The following is a 24,395-nucleotide window of genomic DNA, read 5'->3' as shown; positions in this document are numbered from 1 at the left end:
GAAGTACAAACGCAACTCTTACGATTTCTTCAGTAGATAAGTTTCAACGAATAAAATGCGTTGTTGTACTATGTATATATGGTTCAAAATACGTCTTTCTCAATACAACTCACTTTCTCAGACAACTCACTAACACTGTTATCATTTCTGTCTTTTTCATGACTCAGTGTTTCGAGATGAAGATAGATTTTTGCATGGCTTTGTCAATTTCATAATAAAGAGCAGACACTTTTTATGTGTCTTGTGATAAGGTGTAGTGCCCAATGTTCGTCCCCTTGCCTAAATTCGTCCCCCACGGTTTTTTCCCCTATAACGTGTCCCACTCTGGTGGCGGTGAGTAAAAACCATCCCTCTTTATACAGCAGCAAGTATGCGTTGAGTTGGAGCGAGTTATTATTGTATGTTTCGCTGTTATTTAAGTTTTGAATATCTGTGAAGTTGGAAAACTATTCTTCCATACGTTTGTGGTGCACATTTCTATATTTCGTCCCCAAACGCTATTTCCATCTCGAGGAATTTTAAGAAGGTTGTTGTCATTTACATTTCAGGCCGGACTGAAACGCACTGAACTATTTAATCTCGGTTTAAACTGTTAACATTTTTTCAAATTGTGTAAAAATATCATAAGAGTTTTTGTTTTGTTTTTGTTTTTTTTTTTTTTTTGCGAAATGTCATTAAAATAATTTTTAGAATGCTGTGTTACATACTTTCAATAATCGTTTGTCCTGTTTCTTTTAATTTCACTGTACTATTGAAATAATTTCCACTGGATGAGTTAAAAAGCATAGGGGAGGAATTTTAGACCGCTTCATTGAAATGTAAAAAAAATGCATACATTAATCCTTCATGTTTTATATTCCATTTGTTTCCGCATTTATAAATTTCGAATTCTGTACATCGTAGCTAAATGTTGAAGAGTCTTAACTACATACTTTTCAAGTCTTCAACTTAAATGACCTATGAATAGTAAGCAAAAACCAAACGCGGGACAATAAATGGGCACCTTACCTTACTGTTCTATTCTAACATGTACTACTGTATATACTACCAGAGTAATCGTCATAAATATGTCCAACTTTGGGCTTATATCCACTCGTAAACCAGCTAAAATGTTATAAAGGTATATTATCTTAAATGATATAGAATTGAACAAGGAATATGTCCTTAAAATGTTGTACATTAAGTTACGAACACTCTATACATTTCACATCTTGACCTCAATTCACAAGAAATAAAACGTATGCATTATTAAAATTTGATATTATTGCTATTTTGGATTTGAATACTGGGTCTTTCCTTACTGAGGCGGATGGGTAACGCTGCTAACGAAAGCACCTTAATTCTAGTGTATCTCCATAGTGTATATCAGGTATGTCAAAGCGCCTGCACTGCGTGCTCTCAAGAACCTGCAAAACATTTCCTTAAGAGCGATGATTGCACTTTTATCTTGCTGAAAAGTGAACCTTGTTGGATTTGTAATGCTTGTAGTATGAGCACGTAATACAGGCGATTTAACATCCCTGGTGTATATACACGTAGGCTACACGTTTACGTTTTTACTACCTTTAATTACTTCGATCATAAAACTCCATTACACATTCACACATAGTTATGAAAATACTCGAAACATGTTAAGAGAATCGCCAAAAAATAATCGGATCTATAAAGCTCAACGAAAACCTTAGGTACAAATCCTCATACAGCATTGTGAAAATAGTCAAAATGTGTAGGGAGGGCCTCATAGCGTGTAAAATCGTCAAAATCCGAAAAAGCTATTCTATCGTGCTCCACACACCGGAGCAGCGTAGTAATGACCAGTCGTTCCAGATCGCGCTGGACGTGATGAAGGTGACTTCTTCACAGTGGCCTGCGTTCCGCCGGGCGGCCGGTCGGCGGCTCAAAGGATCAGGGCGGGGGACGGGACGGGCGGCTCTGTCATAACTCATAAGTAACGAGCGAGGGGCCGGAGATTGACGCGCCGACAACACAACACGTGTTCACCTGGCGTACTCACAATCCAGACGCGTTCAGCTGCACACCTGTTGGCAAGCCCACCGGCCTTTGATCCCCGACTCTTCCTGTCACATTCCAGGTACTTCTTATAGCTTTTCTACGAGAATGTGCTAGAGTATTTTCTAGTAGTGCTACAAATGTTCTATTATCATTGTTTCTGCCCACAAGTAGTTATATCGTACTACAACACTGGGTGAACTGCAAAAAATAGTTATTCCTGCACTCTTTATCCTTTCCTTACGAATCACCAATGATGTCCATCGCAATAATTTACTTCACAGCGAGCTGCTCCTATTGAGACGGGAGCGTGCCCCGCAGCCCACACAGATACTGAAATTTTGGCACAAAGTCGTGTTTTACAGGGCCTCTAGAGAGGCGCAAATGTGTGAAGAGTAGTTTCGATTGGCTTCTGATTTGTTGGAGGAAGACGATATCTGCAGTGCTCGGGAAAAGTGACACAAGTCAGTTTCCACAAACCTTTTTTGATAATTTATTGACAACTTACGGAACATCTGCTCGCTTGGAAAAAAAATACATAGGCCTAAGTATTTCTCCCATTACAATAATTTATACAGAAAAAAATCAAATCGACATAAACCAGTGTAAGTTGTCAATAAATTATCAAAAAAGGTTTGTGGAAACTGACTTATGTCACTTTTTCCAAGCACTGCAGATATGGACAGAAAAAATGTCGAGGGAGTGTCCCTCTGTTCATCCTCAGCTTCCAGTTAGCCCTATTATTGCTGGTCTCCAACAGCGACGAAGTTCAATACAGCGAACAGCTGAAGTGAAGTCGACCAGAGTTAATAATTGCTGACGAAAGAAGTCAACGTTGCAAAATCTTGCAGATAGAGCACGTTATGGTCTGTTTATGAAACGAATTATAAATTGTCTTATTCAAGTGAGGTCCGGTAGAGAGGATTGAAAACTAGTTACAGCAGTTTTACTTGTGTAATGGTTACTCTTTTCCTTCACCACCTTCTTATATTACCTTGCTCTCCACATAGAGGTCACCAATTGTCCACACCGTCTATCCTCCACTAAAACTTTGCTATCACTTTTGACCAGGTAATTGGTTCATTAACCTCGTATTTCTTTCGTTCTGGCTTTTGTATTAAAAATCGAGTCACTAATTCTTTTCGCCGTTCCGCAGTCTATATTGGGACATTTTTATTTTGTTGATATTATGTTGTTATTGAAGTCTTTGTTTATTCAACATTGTCATTACTGTTTTATTTTCATTGAACAGTGCTATATTAACACATTGTCTTCTATTGCTTATTATTATTATTATTATTATTATTATTATTATTATTATTATTATTATTATTATTATTAATGTACTCCCCTTGCTGGAAGTGATATCCAATTAATCCATTGTATGCACAACTATTTTCTATACATTTTTCTTGTAATTTAACAAAGAATATAATTCCTAAATATGTAGAGATACAGAAGGAACTAGTCCGCATCACCACATTCTGCCTCTACGAGAACCGTACAGTGGACATTAAATAAAACAACAGAGCCTTGAGATCAGAGGCACTCAATATAATGGTCGCGACTTGAGGGAAGAAATGTTGAAATAATTTTGTATCTCGCGATATATTGTGCCGATTACAGTAGGCCTACGCGCCGTTGTTTTTTAATTGGTTTATTTTACGACACTTTATCAAAAGCGGTGATCATCTAGCGGCCGAGTAAAATGAAGGGTATAATGACAGCGAAATGAGTCCAGAATCCAGCGCCGAAAGTTACCCAACATTTTCTCTTAAAGGGTTAAAGGAAAACCCCGGAAAAACCTCAACTAAGCAACTTGTCCGAACCAGAATTTGAATCCGGTCCCGCTCGTATCACGGTCAGACATGCTAACCATTATTGCACAGCGGTGGACCACGCTGTTGTTCCTTAATGCAACATTCCAAATGCGCTTCTTTTTACATTTCTGTGAAGATCTGTGTGCGCGGTTTCAGGGGTACTTTCGCCATGAGCTCATTGACAATACCCTTATTAAACAACCGAATTAATATAATTAATTAAAATACTCCCCTCAGCTACGTCTCTGGTGGCAGCGTTTCGAGATCAAAAAAACACAGCGATTGTAGTTCGATATCGGGAAAAGAAGTTGCACTTACAATTTTTTGTCTACAGATCCATCATGCGCGGCCCGCGGCCGAGAAATGCTCGAAATATGTAATACTGTATATTCTGCATAATTTTATTCTCGCTTGGTCGTCTATCCATCCAGGAAAGACGAAGCACCCTGCTTCATAATCAAAGCTACAAGATTCCAGGAACACAGTCCGGTTACTTTTATCAGTAGAGGGTTTCTGTAGGCCTACGAGAGAGTTTGTTCTTCGCGCTAACCTCCAGTCTCCGTTGCGTGGAGGCGGGTCCGTCATTCGGTCATTACCGCCTTTCGGTAATTTTCTAACATTTGTAAGTCTGCAACGCTGCATGACACAATAGCGGTCTTTTTAAAAGAAAAAGAAATAATTTTGAGCAACACAAGGTTCGACGACCTGCGACTTAGTAAACCTCATTCACTACAACACACTGGTAAGGTCGCCATCATTATCCGATCATAACAGTCAGCTTGTGTTGTTCTGGGATTCCCGCCTCCTGCAATAAATCTGTCAAAACTTGCTTCATCATAACAGTAATGTATAAAGACTGACGCTACGTGAATTCTACTAATAATCAATAACGTACTTAACTCTTAACATTTCTGTAAAACTTCAATAAATGATTTGTGCAGTAACATTATTTCTTTTTCTGGGGCGAGAAAGATATTTCTAAAACAGGCACATTGACAGAACACAAAATCCAGGACTGAATCCACTTTTCAAAAATAATTTATTTCGGATCATTAGATACACACTCGCAGATATATATAGGCTATTGTCTTCAGTTCATGTGTATGGTTAAGTATGAAGAGCCTACTACTGTACTAGTCGTTAAAATTTAACTGAAGAATATTGCTGGAGAATCTTTAATGTACCGGTAGGCCTATTGTAAATATTCATAATTTAAGTATGTGTGTCACTATTCTATTGATTAAGACTGGTTTAGTGAAAGAGAAAGCCTTATAACCTTAACTCTGCCGGCGAAAATAAAACATTCTATTCTATTGTCAAATTAGATTTTTATAGGCTATAAAAATAGCGGTAAGGTGAATGCTAGGTAATCCTATGGAAAATCCTAGGACTCATTCCAATTTTCTTAAATTCTTTCTGAAATGCCTTCTTGATATTCTCATATTACCGTTCTGGTATATGATTGGTATCACTGACTGCATATCATGTGGTGCCCAACTGTGAAAAATGCAGTAGGCCTCTTAAACATTTTCAGAAATCACAGTTAAATATATATATATATAGTGAAAATAGATGGCGTAGCTAGCGATAAAGACCGATACATGTTTCTATGTCGTCTAGTATGAACATCTCATGACTTGTGACCACCACTATACTTCTTGCCGATGAGCTCCATTAGACAGGAGCGACATGTAGTTACAATTTCAATGTTTAATAACACTATGAAAGATATGAACTAGCGTAGTAAAATCTGTATGTAAATTGTTTAGAAAACAAAAGTTAAGTATATATGAATTGATTTATTTATCATTTATTAGCTATAGTTTTAAGAAACTGGTATGTAAAATTTACTCATAACAAACATGTCTAGATATCTGCCTTTCCAAAATTAAAGGAGAAGGATCTACACCTATTTCATATGAAATACGTACAGAATCACAAGATTTCAGAATCTGCAATTCTATTCTATATAATAAATCATAAATGATATATGCGTAGGCTGTCCATCAATCGAGAGAGTGTACACTGAGTCACTGCATTATCCGCATGTTAAAATGTCTGACAAAATAATGCAAAGACAAAACAAGTAGCGTAAATACGTGACTAGGCCTACAGAAAACTCGGAAGAAAATTGTTTTTTTAAGTAGGTTATTTTACGACGCTTTATCAACATCTTCGGTTATTTAGCGTCTGAATGAGATGAAGGTGATAATGCCGGTGAAATAAATCCGGGGTCCAGCACAGAAACTTACCCAGCATTTGCTCAATTGGGTTGAGGGAAAACCCCGGAAAAAACCTCAACCAGGTAACTTGCCCCGACCGAGAATCGAACCCGGGCCACCTGGTTTCGCAGCCAAACACGCTGACCGCTACTCCACAGGTGTGGACAAGAAAATTGTTGGGTGATACAACCGTAAACAAAAATGTTCACGGCTAACTGTGCAATACTTCATTAATTTCCCGGTAAGCATTCCAGCTAGGGATCCACAATATCGCCTTCGAACATGACCACAATTTATTGTCAACCATAAAACGAAAATATCCTCATTGACATTTTTTTATGATCTGATATTCATCAAGAGGCCTTGATTAGGATTGTTTAAATCGGGTGTGTATTTTATCACGAATGCAATACCATGTAGCCTATCGTTTTTATAAATTAACTACAAATTAAATTTGAACTCATTTACTCATTTATTTTAAGGGCTACATACACTTAATAAAACAATAATTCATCGTTTTACAGTACGTATAAATCTTTGGCTCTACTCAGCACGTTGTGTTTTGGCCACGCTTAAAGAAAAATGAACCTTACAATCTTCTAAGAACAGCTGGGCGAAACTCTGCGGTAATAGTAGCCAATAGTGATATAGAGGAAAGTGAGGCAGGAATTCTTAAGAGCTGAAGTCAAAATAATGTAGCCATTATTTATGCTGGGCATACAAAAGGTGCAGAAAACAACATTTTATCATTGTCACAAAGGCTGCTATTACACCCCTATCAAAATTCTTTAACAAAGAATATGATAAATTATTTTATCAAAGATCTTTGATAAAAGATAGGATTTGGAGTATATTACACTACATAAAATCTTTTATAAAATATTTTATCAAAGATAACCTAAAATTAGAAACAAAAACTCTCCTAACACTTGTTCCACAACAGCGAACACGTGTTCCGAGAATTTGCTCATACTAATATTTACGCGTTAACTTTATGATTGGTTTATTCTAATATTTACATGTTAAGTTTATTACATCATGAAGTAGCTATTATGTTTGCTTAGATGAAATTAGTTCAATTACTACAATATGCATGTTACTGATTAAAGAAACAGAATGGATTGCAAGACGTATCCATCAGAACTTATTGAAAGATCTACAATGCGAGAGCTTGAAAATTATTATTATTATTATTATTATTATTATTATTATTATTATTATTATTATTATCATTATTATTATTATTATTATTATTATATATTATTTTATACACATTATTTATTTTCAACATTTCATTTCCTTCCGATATCAGAATTTTTGTGGTAGCAACAGTCCAGTTATATTTGTGTTTTTTATTTTATTTATTTATGCACGTTATTTTACAATGCTTTATCTACATTTTAGGTTATTTAGCATCTGAATGAGATGAAGGTGATAATGCCAGTGAAATGAGTCCGGGGTCCAGCACCGAAAGTTACTCAGCATTTGCTCATATTGAGTTGAGGGAAAACCCCAGAAAAAACCTCAACCAGGTAACTTGCCCCGACAGGGAATCGAACCCGGGCCATCTGGTTTCGCGGCCAGACGCGCTGACCGTTACTCCACAGGCGTGGACTATATTTGCGTTCCGCCATGTTTGTTTCAAGGTATAGAAATCTGTTATCAAAGATAACAAGATGCACTTTGTCTACATTTTATAAAAGATCTTTTACCAAAGAAACTTTTGTAAAAGAAAATCCATTACACTGTCGTAGGCCTATATTTTATAAAAGATCTTCGTCAAAGAACTTTGATAGTGTAATAGCAGCCTTAAACTTTACCGTATATTGTGTTAAGTAATTTATGTAATCTTTTTATTTCCTCAAATTCACTCTCTGATTTCTTTTTCCCCAAATAAGCCTATAAGCGTTCACTTCTTTCGGTTATCGGCTCTTGGCCTTTGTGCAAGAATTATGATTTCACAAAAAGTGTGTTTCGAATCTCGATTCAAAAAGGACAAAATGAGTTCCAATATGAGACAATGCTCTTCACAGACGGACGACCCGGAGGGTTCGGATCTGCGACTGAAGCAGCTGTACTTCGCTTAGGAACAGGCCTTCCCTCCTGATGTGAGTTACGTCGTCTTTTCAGATTTTATAGTTTTTTTTTATTTCAAAAATCGATTCAGTTCCTTCAGAGAGACGGCGAACCTCTTTAGTAATTCAAGTTCCTTATGCCTATAGATTACATAGATCAGCGCTTTTCAACCTTTTTCAACATGTGGCACACTAAAGATGCAACTTAAATTCTAAAGCTGTGGTTCCCAACCAGAGAGTAATTTTGAGGGATTTAAAAGAGAATGAGGACTATAAAATACAAATAAATGAGATATCTCTATGTGCATATGCATTAATATATCAAACAAAATATTTTCAAGTTCAAGTTATTTTTGAGTCAAGATAAGGGGGATTGTTAGTGCTGTACGATGATCGGTGAAAGAGCGCCTGGGGCCAAAAGTTTGAGAAGAGAAACAAAATACACATTATTCACGAATAGAACTAACATACTTCTCGTACTTTTATTTGAAGTTTATGATATAAATGCAAAATTTAATGACAGAAAATTATTGCAATGCAATAATAGTGTGATAATTATGGTAGGCCTATATTACATGTTTTTCCGAGGTATTTAATATACGGTATTTTTTTCATAAACAAGTAAAATACGGCATTTTTCTTAAGATTGGTACGATATTCTAACTTTACTGATCTGACAACCTTAGCTCCGCGTCAGTCATTCTCGTCTGTGCCGCTCGCACACCTACACTGTTTTTATTAAATGTTGACTTCTGCTGCGTTCGCTGAAAGTTGACTCTCATGGACTCACTTTTTTATTGCTCTTTTAACTTTTATTTTTCCAATTTTTTCCTTTGACAACCTTTACGATTTTCATATTCTCGCGGCACACCCGTTGAAAATAGTTGATCTAGTGCTGTGGATTGGATTCGGCGTGGCTCAGTGGTCAGAGCGCTTGTTACGTAGAACCAAGGACCTGGGTTCGAACCCCCGGCGCCGGGGCGAATTTTTCTCCTCAAATATTAATTGTCAATATTACAGATGTTACTCTGTAGGACAAATTGATAACATCTTTAATAATAAATTCAAAATAACTGTACCCTTGAAAATCAACTTTCGTTTACCAAATCCTAAACAAGTGTTGTAAATTATTTCACTCTTGTAAGTAGAATATAAAGAACTGTGCATTGAGAGTACATAAGTGATGCCAGGCGAGAAATTTGCCGGAATCAGTTCCCTGTCTACTTCAGGAAAAAATTTCCTTTTGTTTAAATCGTCATTTCACATTGGGTTATTTGCTAGTTTTGTTCTCAGTTATGGACAAACAAAATAAGAAATGAAGCTATGCTAAAAAGAGTGGGTGAAAAAAAAAATAGTCTAATAATGCTGAAACTGATCAGAAAGAGAAAAAGAAATTGGCTGGGTCACCGGCTGAGAAGGAACTGGCTACTGAAGGATGCGCTGGAAGGAATGGAGAACGAGAAAAAAGGTTAGGGACAGAAGAAAACATCGGATGATGGACAACGATAATACTGTGCGTGTGTATTATATGGATGCGGAAACGAAGAGGATATCGGTAGCGGAAAAGAGGGAAGATTGGAGAATGTTGGGTTTGCTGTGAAAGATCTGCCCTTGGGCAGAAAACTTTAACTAAATAAACGAATGTTCTCAATTACAGTCATTCACCGCCACGGAAAAACACAATAACCTGAATTTTTCAGAACAAAATATTTGTATCTATAATCATTTCAGTTATGCCGAGGAACTTTAGATCACTTAGTAAAGCAGTACTTGCACTTTACCCATCTTCTCCAAAAAAATTAACAAGGTGTAAACAGACAAAAAAAAAATAGTCTTACTACCGAGTTAAAATAATTGAAGTTAATAAAATTGTTTATTAGGCTACTATTACCGATACAATTTCATTGAAACCAGTTTAAATTTAGAATATGTTAGTGGGGATACGTCCTTTTCTTTTACATATGGTGGTGTGTCACTTGTAGTGCTTTACGTCATGCTAACCACGTGATCAGAGAGTCACGCTATATGTGAATGAATAACGTTGCTTCAAAATCTTCATTAGAGTGAGGACAGACAGCCTAAGGTTTAATCCTGGAAACAGATATCGATGGCTAAGAAGTGATACCGCGTATCTGTAAATTTGCAGGTGAATAAAAAATGTTCTAAAAATTAATTTTTCTCAAAATAGAACGAACTTTTTATTATGTTCCTGATTTGCAAGATCTTCTACGCGAGAACAAAATGTTAATTAACTGTCCAATTTTGTGAACATAATAATAATGGAGACAATCTAAATAATAATGCAGTCAAACAAAATGACCATTTTTTATACGAAATAGGTCTATCACTTTTAGCCATCGATATAATCTCATGGATCCCATTAAGGACTTACACTCAAACTTTCAGATATGACTGCAAGAGTAATCAGAAGATGTTTGTAAAACCTTAAATCTAGAAATAAGCTTTTATCATGATCACTAGGCTATCTCCGTATGACGATACAACTTTGTAATAATAACCTCAATTACAGTACAGCATAATTTGTACAACGTTTTGCATGAACTTGTAAACTAGAAGTCTGTTATGAGGTTTTCCGACAAGAAAGTCACGACATTAGAACACGACCGCGCGGTCGCCGTGTGACCAGCAGGCGCCCCGCCGCGTGGCGTTGCCTGCCTTTCAAGTCGCCGACAGCCGACAATCGCTGCCCGCACAAAATCCACCTCCATCACCATCATCATCACCGTCCCTCCGGCCCTGCCTCTATCTTATTTCTTATCTCTTCATATACAAGCTACTTTATTCGCTGTCATTTTTTCTAATGCCCGCTCTTTTGTTCCCGAATTTCGAGCTCCTCGGGTCGTAGATCAACCAGAAAGGACCCGGCGCTCCGTCTTGCTTGTACCTGGCCGTATGCCTTCACCTCCGGCGGTCGTTTTTCTTTCTAATTTGCCCGCCACCGCCATTACTCCATGGTCTAATTATCTGGCTGCGCGGCTCTGCCGTGTGTTTGTTCAACGACATTACATCAACTGACTTGAGAAACGCGTGCCACATACTTCAATAGTAAATTTACAATTTAGAGAAGTAATTGACCTCGTTACCATTACCAAAAATGCAAATTCAGTACCCTGCAGTTTTCCCTTAGGCCTACGCTATGAGTGAAGCTGAAAAAATGATTTCATGAGCTTCTTCATTTCACGTTTTATGTGTTCAACAATAATTCAGTTCTTTATCACATTAACTATGATAGTCTACTCCTTTTTGTAGTTTATTTCCTTAAATGGTCATTTACAAGACGTGGAATTACTGTGCATCCAAATAAGGAAATTGTCACTGTATTCATTGTAGCCTACACACAAAGAAATACAGTATTTGTAATTCCCCATCCTTCAGCCCTCCCAGAAGAACTGACATAAATATTACAAATTGTGTGGTTTAAGTACAGTACATGGATGAATATATAATAGGATGCGAAACTTACTGAGTTTCCCGTAACACATACTAGAGGCGCTGTTGTAGAAATTGATCTTGCTGCCACCTGTTGGGGGGAGGGGCGTTATTAGATCTAGCAGTGCACTAAGTAGCGAAAAGAGTAATTACTCCATGCATTTAGCAGCGCACCTGGTGACGAAAATGTTAAACTGTGCAGAAAGTATTCCCTCCCACCCTCATCGATATTCAAAACTAACCCAATTTAAAATAAAACATTTACAGTTTTATTCCTCACAGCATCTTCTACTGAAAATTTTTACCGGAGTCAACAGGAAAATAAAAGAGACGATCTATTTTACACTACCCGATTAAAATATAACCAGACAGAGACAAAAAATAAAGCAAAAGGTTAGATAATTGGGATTGTATTCTTTGGGTATTTATTGTACAGCTCAATGGAAAAGTCTGCAAGAACTACTCAGTTCAATTTATTATATTACTATTACTTTACAATACATTCAACAACACTATGTTTACAACGTCTATAAACATCACTGTTTAACATACACTGCTTATACACACACGTATCACTTTATGTTCACTTATTAGCAAGTTTCTGTCTGCCATCTCGTCTCCTCGACTCTCGAGCAATATCTCGAACGGATAAATAGAGAACTCTGGGTAATGTACTCAACACGTAGTTCTAATGTTCACCACCTACCACGTTGGGCGCTGATCATCTTATTTCAGCCCCCCACCGACAGATGGTGCTGACCGCAGTTTCGCATCCTATTATATATTTATCCATGTACAGTAGATGTATTAATTTTCAGTAGTTGCGTTGTATAAGGTGTCATGTCTTGGATTAGGGATACAGAATGCGCGTTGGTTCGAGTCCTCGAGGGGCAAGAATTTTTTTTGTGAAATTTCGGCCAGTGTTTGGAATCGGTGCCCACCCGGCATCGTGATGAATTTGGATAACTAGAATGAGTAGCGAAATTCGGTTCCGAAAGCCAGCTGTTACGGTGGTGGGATCATGTTGACCATGTGTTACCCTCGTAATGCTTGAATGATCGTCATCTCTGCTGAAATATGTGGAATGGAAACTAGGGTGACCAGATTTTCAGACACAGAAAGCAGGACCCATTTCTAAAAGTGGTTCAGTAAAGCGCTACCTTAGGTTTTTTCCTGTTCGCCTTACACATCATCTAGGCCAGTGGTTCCCAAACTTATCGAAGGCGCGATTCATGTTTGGGAGAGATTTTCGTTGGCGACTCCTCTTTCCATACCGGTTCTTGACTCCATTTCAAAAATTCAAATTCTTGTAAAATCGCAAACAACTGCAGTATAATCACAGTCTAGTATATACAGTCACGAAGCTCAATAGGTAGTAAATATGCATCCATAGATAGTTGCTAACCACTAGGATCGCTACTATTGCCTTATTACAGACAATGTGAAATAGTACCGGCACAGTCTACTGTTCCTAGCACCCTCACAACTCAAGTTTCGTGACTGTATATACTAGACTGTAGTATAATTTTACTCAAAACCAGTGACATTTTACTCAAAACCATTGGATACCACCCGAAGTACGATTTATTTTCCGGGAGAAACTTAAAATAATTACGACAATCACAGATTGATACTGAAATCGTTGTGTTCAACTGGCTGAAATTTCAAAATATATTAAGGAAAAAGTCATTGAAATATGTACCTACTGATTGAATGTTGAAACTAGATTTTTTTTTCCTGAGAGCATAGACCAATTTTGTATCAAGAGAATATCTCGAGTTTGAAAAAGAAGTCTTAAATTTTGTATAACATTTGGAAACTCATATTTACGCAAAATAAATTTCTCGTCTATACACAAAAGCGAGAAATCTCCTTGAACTTGAAAAATATATTACTGTGTGTGTGTCGAATACTAGTCCATATTTGAGAGACTGCTTTCCGAAAGAAAAAAAACAGGCATGTTTATCACATTAATTACTTTTCATTTTACAACCATTGAAATTTTTTTTTAATTTTTTGTTCAGTTTATGTTTCTAAATGCAAAATAAATATATTTTAATAAGGCGTCTTTGTTTTATTTTGTAAATCATCTAGCGATCCCCCTCAGCTCTTTACACGACCCCCACTTTGGAAACCACTGATCTAGGCGATCTAAACTTCATACCAAAGTAGTAACCAGTTTTAATACAATACAAATTTTCAAATAGGCCTATATAGAATAATAGCTACCGGACACAACTGCAACAGAGAAAATGCTGGTAATGTATCAATAACAAAAAATATAATATCTTGCACAGAGGGATGCCGGAATTGCGAGAGTGCCGGATTACTGAGAGTGCTTAAAATGTTATTAAATGTAACGTTACAGTAGAGGAGGCAAGACCTGTCCTGTATCCTTATCATGTCCCGTGGCTGTATCACCAATGGATATGGAGGAGGAAGATAGGTTTTAGTCTGAGATGGACTTTCGTGTCTACATATTCGTATAATATTAACCATCATAAAATAAACTCTCTGATAGTTTATTCTTTCCCTTTTCGCACAGTTCACATGTCAGGTCTCGCCTCCTCATCTGTATAAGCTGCGTTATCCACTCCGTTTGTACTTTTAAATTGAAACTAGAACGTTCCACATGTGTCTGGTGCCTGTACACGTATATAAATACCTATATGCATGTATAATAGTATAACATAAGTTATGCCACCGGTACAAATTTCCCGAAAATCATTACAGTAGGAGTGACAGGAACTACATTAGAATGAGACAGTATAATTGAGGGGCCGGATTAGCGACAGTATAATATGCTTATTACTAAGGGGCGGATGTTGATAACCTAAAAATCTACTTAAAATGATCATTAAAATGCCCTTAAACTAATGGAAAAATGACATAAAATTAAAAGAAAATGACATTTAAATATCATTCACCGTACTCGCACCACAACTTCTTAAAAATTAGTCACCTTGTTTCAATGACTGCCCTGCAAATCTCGGAGAGAAAAGGTAACTTCCTGCAATTTGGCTAAGATAAAGGAAAAGAACATGCAACAAAATTAAGGTTTTAAGGGAAAACTATAGATTTTAATTAGGGTTGACAATGTGTTTCAATCAGAGGTGGTCCATGTCAATGCCTTCATTCTCCGTCTCATTTTTGTTACCAGATCTTCCAAATGAGGGAGTGTGAATGACAAAACAAATTGTGGGCGTAGCGTGCATTCTTGTAATCTTTGCGTCAAAAATACTGTCTACTATAGTAGATATCCCTTCCGAACCATGTTGAGAACACAACGTCCAGTCCAGGACATGGTGAAAGTTTCCCCTCTTCCAAATACAAATTCTAAAGACACCCTCGTACCGACAAAAAAAAAAAACAGTAACGGTCAAAGTCCTCACTTAAACTGAGCTGCTATCAAGCATTTGATATTATTTCCATTGTGTGAAGTGAAGCCTTCAGTGCAATGAGGAATGGACTTTAGAGTCTGTTCCAAATTATAAAAATCAAACTTCACTGTTATTCACTTATTCAGTAGGTAATTACTACTGACCTATTTGATTGGAAAATGATTTAACAGACCTATCGGTAAAAAAGAAAGTAAAATGCATCTCAAATGATCTAAAAGTTCTTCAAAATATTAAAAATGACCAAAAAATGCCGAAAATAAAATGATCTATTAGTTCAAAAACGTCAAAAATGCAATATAAGAAATTACTTTTTTACGTTGATATTGACATACAGAAAGGATGTCTATATTAATAGACATCGTTCTAATATGAAAAACAAGAAGATGACTTTTCATCAACATTCGCTCCCTATTTATTACTCATGCTCACTGTTAACTGTTTTCTAACTTGACTTAGAAAATACACACTGTAGCTGCTGTAGCATAATTATTATTCAGCAATCACTGAACAACTACATATATCTGATTTCAATGTATTACTTCCAAAAACTGCCAAGAAGGAAGTTCTACCCATAGAATTTGAACACAGCTATAATTCTGATTACACTTTGTGATTAACATTTGTTTTAAATTTTACAGTAATTTATATTCCCTCAGCGAGAATCGTCTACCTACTTCTTACTGAGTGCATATGTATGTTGCAGGAGGGCGTGGCCTTAGCCTCGTCGACCCGACAACGAAGTACGCCGGGGGTACGCAAAGCTTCCCACAGCAACAAGAAGAGAGGGGGGGTGTTGGAGGCGGGCGCCACAACTAACGCGACGCAGAGCATCCGCCATGGCAAGCAGCGTCGTCGCGGCAAGGGTCGCGGAAAAGGTCGGGGCAAAAGCAAGCACAGACACGGCAAGTCCAGAGCCCAACACACCCACATTCGCCGCAATCTGGAGAAGCAGGCACTGGTCCGGAACCGAACCTTGGAGCTGCTGGGAGGAGGCGCCCGCATCTTGTGGGCCGGTTCAGCGGGCAACAGATCTTCAGAATCTGACTCCACGAGGGGACCGCTGAACACCACAAGGAGCTCTAACACCACCAAACATTCCTTGGCAGAACTACTGAATGCGACCAGAAACTCATACTTAAGACCGTTGAATGTCACCAGAAACTCCTTGACATCAAACGTCACCAAGAATTCCATGGTGGTACCAAATGCCATCAACAATTCGACGGGACTATTGAATGTAACTGGGTCGTACGTCACCAACTTGGCAGGATCACCAAATATCACCAAAAACCCTTTAGCGGTGTCCTTAAACGTCAAGAATTTATTCACAGGACCATTAAATCCAACGAATAGCTCTTTGATTAGACGTTCTAACTTAAGAAAGAATTTCATGGTAGAACCAAACGTTACCAAGAACTTAATGGTACCTTCAAACATCACGGACTCATTCATAGGATCATCAAATGCCCCAAGAAACTCATCATCGGGTGGTGTAGAGGCGAACGAAATGACGCTCAAATTCCACAGAACGTTACTCTCTGCATCTGTGACCTCTGGTAGTGGGCTTTTAACAAATTTTAGCAAATCCGTAGACAATGTTACATTGGGAGGGTCGAGTAGTGGGAGTGAAGGAGGCTTCCTAGTGCCCACGGTGGCGGATTATCAGTATGACTATGAGACAATCGAGTGGTTCAGGGCAGAAGAAGGAGCGGTGTCCCCCGCTGGCGGGGGGAACATGGACCCGGGGCCCATGCAAGCCGCCCTCACCACTACGCTGGCCAGAGTGTTGAGTGTTTTGACAGATGAGGAAGGCAGAGGACATGATCAGGAAGATGATGAGGATCCTTGCGAACGGTGGATGCATTGCAAGGATAAGCTGCAAAGAGCGTTTCTCGGCCCCCTTGGTTCTTTGCCTTCCTGTCCCTGTCGCTATCCCAGCGCCATCTTCTATGACGACAAGATATGGGACAAGGAGCAGGGCAAGTACTTCAGGTATGGTGTGTGCAGTTCATAATGACATGCAAGCGAGAGCGAGGTGTTAACAGCGCACGTGCATATCTATTTCAATAAATGTTACAGTTTTCTCACAAAGCATTAGGGAAATTTCACATGGTCCCCAAAGACGCAAGAGTTTTTTCCATCGCGCTCAGATCGACTTCGCCTTTAAAAGTAGTCGTAATAGTTGAACTCTTATTCAGTTTCGTACAGTACACAGGTTGTAATTTTAATAATGGCAACTATTTATTTATTACGAATATACATGTGATACATCTGTGAAACTTCTACAGTCCTTCAATGTAGTAACCAGCATTGTCCACAATTCGTTGCCAGCGATGTGGAAGCCGTAGTATCCCTGTAGCAGCTCTTGTTCTGTTGATGTTTCTGATGGACCGCCCTACTGCCTGCAGAATATCGGGAACAGTCCGGAATCAAACGTCACGAAGTGGCTCCTTCATCTTTGGGATTAAATCCAGTGAATGTGATGGATGAAAAAGCACTTTCCACCCCCAGAGGCGGTACACATCAACCACAGGGTGTGTCATGTCTGCTCTTACATTATCCTGCAAAATGATTAGAGTGTTCTGCAAAACATGTGGGTGCTTTCTTCGCAATGCTGGTCTCACATTATGCTCCAAAAATGACGGAAATACTATGCTGTACGACCACGGGCATATTGAATTTTCCTGCTTTGTAAACATGGCGAAACACAACCGCTTAGAGCTGTAACTAACAGGAGACTAACTTCAACTCTCCGCAGCGCATACGCTGTGAGTCGGAAGAAAGAGTCCTTTTAGGGGGAAGGAAGGCAGACGTAGACTAATATGGGGTAGAAGTGACAACAATGAACTCCGTCTCGTTTCGCTTTTACAGCAGTGTTGCCACTATTAAAGTTACACCCCACGTACAATATACATAAGTAACCACTCCGTATGTACGTACTACAGTGCTTCTCAAAATTTTAATGCACTCCTTAACAAAATAGTTTTTGTGAATCTTAGGTTCATTTTTTATTAGCGTCGTGCATTACTTGGAGCTATGTTCAGTTCAAGTTTGCCGAGTCTCTGTAGAACCGAAGCTCGCATTGCGGAAGCATGTTCTTTGACCTCCCCTCTCTTGCTTTTCCTTCATGCTTTAGCTATGTAAGGATTTAAAACAAATCTTGTGAAGTTTTATACAGTTGTAAGTACATATAATTTTTATTACAAAAGTATGATTAAATGTCACCAGAAATTATAAGTAGGTAAATCATAATTTTTTTCATCAGCAATAGACGTGTGACTGAACGGATGATGAAAGTAGACTAACATGACAGCATAATGTAAAACAAATTCCATAATTTCATAATAATAATCATTTCATTTTCATATTACACATCATCATAATTTATAATATCCTACCTCTTTATTAAATTAATATTCATTTTTTACTACACATTATTTTAGCTTATAATATTCAACTACTGTACATTATTGTCGTGCTTGACAGACGCTACATTCGGTTCATTTTGTTGAGTATCGCGAAGTTCGATATTCGCCGATGTTCACGCTGCAGGAGGAGACCTATCATATTTGTTCGACCATGTTACGAAAATATTTTCTGTCCTCCTCTCTCATCTCTTCATGTTTTCGATTTGAGCACATTATTTTCAGATTAGTTTTTATACGAAATAAGACGAACTGTGATGTCTTAGTTTCCTCTCATATTTGAACATAACACTATAGTAGTCAGTACTATGGACATATACGCTTTTTAAAATATATAGAGTATTTTGAATTAGCCTACATATACGTATAAATCTTTTAAATGATTAGTCATATTAATAACAACAAAAATTACCTACTCTCATTACTATGCGTAACTTCGCAAGATATGTGCCCGACATCCTTATGCAGCTAAAACAAAAAGGCGCAGGAGAGGAGGAACTAAGGAGAAAGTCATCGAAGATAAGGAAGGAGAAATATTGATCAAACGTATTCGGTTCTACAGAGACTCGGCAAAAATGAACCGAACGTAAGGCCTCTTACCGGTTTTCAACGGATTCGGTTGTTTTAGTTTACATGCTTCACTTCTACGTATTGGTGAATGCCTAAGAAAAATTTAATGTATGTTTTATTTAACGACGCTCTCAACTGCCGATGTTATATCAACGTCGCCAGTGTGCCGGAATTTAATCCCGAGGTATGCTACAAAAACAAAGTTCTATGACAGAAACATGTGATATTATGTCTAGTTGCATTTCTGAATTGGAAATGTACAGCTGTCAAAAAAAAAAAAAAAGTGGCCGCACTCGTGAACAGCGAATATTTTCAAAGTCTACTTCGAGTCGCGGCGATGTTACACGATGCATGTGCTTGTACAAGAAGTTCCGTAAATATGAAAGTGTTCCATATCTGCGCCTCGTAGACCAGCGGTAGAGTACTTGTTTAATGATTCAAAGGTTGTGGGTTCGGGCCTTCTTCAAGTTTTCATTTTATTTTTTAATCGTTCTTTAGCGATGTAAATGATATTCAAATTATCATTTATATCCAGTTATCGTTCTTGATGGATATCACGTTATTTATATTTTGTTATCGTTCTTTAGAGATATGAATAAAATTCAAGTCATCATTTGTATTCTGTTATCGTTTTATAACGATATGAATAATAATTATTATTATTGTATCTCCAATGGAGGTTAGCCCTATTTTACTTATGAATGTTAGGGCTATAGTTTCATACACAAAAAAGATAAGCATAAAGAGAAATGGAAAATAAAATTAAATTAGCTTACGCGATGTAAACAAAACATAAACAATCCGTAAATTAGGCATTGCGATTGCAAAACAAATATCAGGTATCAATTTGAAACATACAAAAACATTAACAACACACATACGTAACACTTCTATAACACAAATATGCAGCTTACCGTACCATACATCATAAATTAATACACAATAGTCACACAAACACAATCAAACTATAATTACGACATTGCGACATCAAGCATCTCATAACTGACTCATATACATAACAAATCAAGCATCCGTTACAACACATACACTTCAACATAGTAACCACACTTTTAAAAGTTACAAATTTGGCTCCAAGAAGAATAAATAAGACACTGTTACTAATTACTATTCTTCTACAATTTCTTAAATACATCTGTAATGAATCTGTGAAATTCCGATATGAATAATATTCACGTTTTTTATATTCTGTTATCGTTCTTTAGCGATATAAATAATATTCAAGTTAGCATTTATATTCTGTTTTCCTCCACTAGCATTATAAAATAATATTCAAGTTATTTATATTGTTATTGTTCTTTCGCAATATAAATAATCTGTATTTTATGTAAGTAATTATTATAACACAAATAACCATCTTTCTTTGTAAAATAGGTTATTTTATTTAGATAATTAAATACGTATTATATAATATCTTATATTAATGAAACAAACCGATATTTATCATTTATATTGTGTTATCGTTCCTTAGTGATACTGTATAAATAATATTCAAGTTATTTATATTGTAATCGTTCTTTAGCGATATAAATAACATAAATTTAATATTAGGTTTGGAAAAATCCAGTTGCATAATACTGGTATTAGTTTTTCTTTTTGTATTATTACATTACACTATCTTGAATCACAATAAAATGAAAAGAAATAACGAGGAATTGAACCTGAGACGTTGACATCTAAATTTCGACGTTCGTCCTCTGAGCTACGAGGGCAAAAGCGTGGAAATATTTTCGGAAAAATTCGCCCAGTCACACTCTAAGAATTTCTGATGATTCGTAGAAGCTAGTCCAGGATGCGGGGGGCAAAGGCTAGTCTAATTGAGATTTCCCGGTCTCTGATCGGGTCAAACATCCTGATAGAATTAATATTTAACCCTTGCCGTGACTTTCGGTGAAGTCCGGAGGGCCCAATTAGTCAAATCCACTCTCCTCATCTCTACGCTTGGGCCCCCTGGAATTTAATAAGATGCGAAAGAGATAGTAGTGTGCGGAAAGCAACGGGATGTTACCGCATTTAGACCTATCCTTCCCAAGAAAAACTGCAAACATGAACAAAGGAAGCTTTTAATAGAAGAAGGATCTTCTGCGGAACTCTGGAAAAAGAACTAAGGAAGAGACTAGTGAAGTGCTTTGTGTGGAGTGTGGCATTATATGGGGAAGGAACATGGACATTACGACGAAATGAAGAGAAACGAATTGAAGCATTTGAAATGTGGATGTGGAGAAGAACGGTGCGTGTGAAGTGGACAGACAGAATAAGAAATAAAATTTTGTTTGAAAAAGTGAGTGAAGAAAGAATGATGCTGAAATTGATTAGAAAGAGAAAAAGAAATTGGTTGGGTCTCTGGTTGAAAAGAATAATAGACGACATTAGGATAAGTGGATCATATGCGGAGACTAAGAGGAAGGCAGAAAATAGGAAAGATTGGAGATTGCTGGGTTTGCAATGAAAGACCTGTCCATGGACAGAACACTTATGTATGTATGTTCAGAATGCCTGGAATATCGTGTCTAAGAACAGTCGCTATTTGCAAAGCCTAGTCAATTCCATGCCCACTCGACTGCAAGATGATCGAGATAAGAGGAAGATAGACTAAATATTGAATTGTGGCTTTTTGTTTTGTTTTTGAACGCTTAATTGTTTGAATGTTTTAAGGCCGACGCCAGTAAATTTGTTTTGTTTATGCCACGAAAGATATTTTTATTGAAAATAAATTTTTTTTCTTTCCATTTGCAGCCACAATATCATAATGATAAAGTCATGGCATAATATATTAATGAACCTGATGTTAATTACTAAAATAATCGTAAAAGAGAAAGGAGCCATTATGTATAGTTTGTCTCTCTCAAAAACAGAACAAAAAAGAACATAAAAAGCACGAGGTTGTAGTCGAACGCAGGACCTCATGAATAAGAGGCCTGAACGCTACCATTACGCTATCGAATAACACACAGAGGACTTCAATTATAACTGTAGATATCAGGCAACGTGGTCCAACAACATGTAACATTGCCTGTCTCCGAATTGTAGCGAAGATACCCGAAGGGAACTTTGTTTCAGGAGAGCGGCCACTTTTTCTTTTGACAGCTGTACGTTGTCAACCATTGTTTCGACGCTTTAATCGGTCATGTTTCTTTCACGTGGTGTTCCTAATTACGCTCCCTAGCAGTGTTCCCACACTGGTGGACTGGTATTGAATTCCCGGCACGAGCATTGTGATTTTTCCTAACTGATACGTCTATAGAATGCCTCTGACCATTTTAGCCTTCTGTTCAATGAGTAATATGATATTTTTTCGATGATGAACTAGCCAGGCGAGATTCTGACCACATCACCCGCCATAAAGTCCCTGGCAAACCTCATGAACTTAATCACTAAAGGCGACAATGTTATCAATCTTGTGTACCCTATGTTTTTGTTGTGTCTGTTTCCAAAAGTATTGTGTGGCATAATGATTGTACTTCAATAAAGTTGTGTCAGGGTGCGATATTAGGAACACTGTTTTGTGACATCGCCAAATGCTACTTATTTTTTTTCCTCCATGAACTACAGTCAAAGTAATCATTAAACAAATTCATGCTATTGAGATCACATGGTAACAATCCCAGGAAAACGTGATGCAGTGTAATTATATTTTATATGCTTATTTATCATAAATTTCGATTTTATAAAATGCAGTGCGATATTATAAATAGTTCCCTTACTTTAGTTAACAACGACTTCAATTGCAGATATTATTCACCATCAAAATTCAACTTCCCAAGAAATGACAGACAAAATCAGCCTGGAACTCTCTATCTGGAACAGAGTTATTTTACATACCATAAATTTACAACCCAGGGCCCATAGCTTTACTTCCCCCCTAGAGGAATTATGCTAAAGATTTTACCTCCGTTAAAATCCAACATCGTAGGCCGGGTTTGAACACGCGAACCTCGGATGCAACGACCAGCATCGTAACCACTACACGCACGAGGATGACCTAACACAGGAGACAGTTTAAATGCAACCAACCAAGGAAAGTAGAATATTCTATTTTCTTGCAACCAATGGCATAGCTGACGAGGGAGTTGTATTATTCCTAGTTTATGATGTCCAAGTAAAGGCTGGTTCACAATAAACCGGGAAACGGAAATAACGAGAACGAGAACGGAAATGTTAAAATAAATGTATTTAAATGTGAGTATTCACAATAATTAATTGTAAATTATCACATTTAAATACATGTATTTTAACAATATTTCCATTCTCGTTCTCGTCGTTTCCGTTTCCGATTTATTGCGAACCAGCCTTAAATCTTCAAAGGACGCGCGATAGAGTCGCGGTTAAGGCGTAACGCTGCAAAGCCGGAAGGTTGTCGTTTCGATTCCCGATGGCGTCATGGATTTTCTCCATTGATCTAATCCTTTCGGCCACACTATGGCTCTGGGGTTTACTCAACCTCTAACAGAAATGAGTACCAGAGTATCCCTCTGAGGGTAAAGGTGGCGGGCAAGTAGGAATGACATCCTTACTGCCATTAAAGCCGATTTGGCCTTAAGGGGGTTGGCTTTCCCTAAGTAAATCTTTGAACGAATCTTCATGACTGCAAACCGGTAGACAGTTGTTTACAACCTTGTTAAGCTAAAGATAACATTTTGAGTAGGTGAGATATGTCGATAGAACAGCGGCAGAATAAAAAGGCTGAATTATCGAAGTACCACCAACTTTTCTCTGTCCACTATAGATCATGCTAAAATTATCAGGAAATGAAACTCTGCTTTCTTTAGAGCGAGCAGTTAGCTTTCAGAGCTAATATATTTTCTGCAGATGATGTCTAGCTAGCTTGGGCTAATGTATATTCTACCACTGTTTTCTCCTTCAATTGACCAAATTTTCTTATCCGCGGTACAAGAATAATTCGTGCTTTCCCCAAACATACTCATTTCTGATAAGACTGCCAAGTGAGTGAGACCCAGAAAAATTACTTGTCGTTGCTCCAAATCGAATCCGCACCCTTCCAGACCGCAGACTCGCAGAGAGTCATTCTACCAACTCAGAACTGACAGGACAGCAACAATAACAGTCTTCCTTATTATAAAACAGGTGGCGAGACGTGAGTGGCGAGGCGGAGCGGCTTGACGTGTATAAGCCAGGGGCAGCATACTGCATCCGCTCGCTGCTGGCACAGGGTAGCACGTCGCTAGCGGCCCAGCACTGTTGTTACGACAGGTGAGTCTGACACGGTATCTCCAACCTGCTGTCATGGTCCAGTGTTCGACCTCCGAGGTCGACTATGTGGTGTTTTCAATAGTTCTCATTAGTCCAAAAAATTGACGAAATTGTACAGACCCAGAAACAAAATTTGGGCCATCTTAATTCTCAAAGTTACAGTTATAACATACTGTGCATGCTCAGTAAGCAC

General features: G+C 37.7%; 1 protein-coding gene and 1 long non-coding RNA gene across 3 annotated transcripts in view; one reads left to right on the top strand and one right to left on the bottom strand.

Annotated features, from left to right (window-relative positions):
- LOC138706421 (uncharacterized) overlaps window positions 1–24,395 on the bottom strand; it is a 107,586-nt gene that overhangs the window by 50,070 nt on the left and 33,121 nt on the right. The window lies entirely within an intron of this gene.
- LOC138706418 (uncharacterized) overlaps window positions 1–24,395 on the top strand; it is a 67,421-nt gene that overhangs the window by 31,316 nt on the left and 11,710 nt on the right. Inside the window, exons 2-3 of the mRNA XM_069835707.1 lie at window positions 15,682–16,970; window positions 24,077–24,202. Of these exons, the coding sequence (XP_069691808.1) occupies window positions 15,682–16,970; window positions 24,077–24,202 (1,415 nt within the window). The remainder of the gene's footprint in view (window positions 1–15,681; window positions 16,971–24,076; window positions 24,203–24,395) is intronic.

Source organism: Periplaneta americana, chromosome 9 (genome assembly GCF_040183065.1).
Source record: "Periplaneta americana isolate PAMFEO1 chromosome 9, P.americana_PAMFEO1_priV1, whole genome shotgun sequence".
Classification (NCBI taxonomy): Eukaryota; Metazoa; Arthropoda; class Insecta; order Blattodea; family Blattidae; genus Periplaneta; species Periplaneta americana.
The sequence above is the reverse complement of the archived record's forward strand: the minus strand, read 5'-3'. Positions and strand labels throughout refer to the sequence as shown.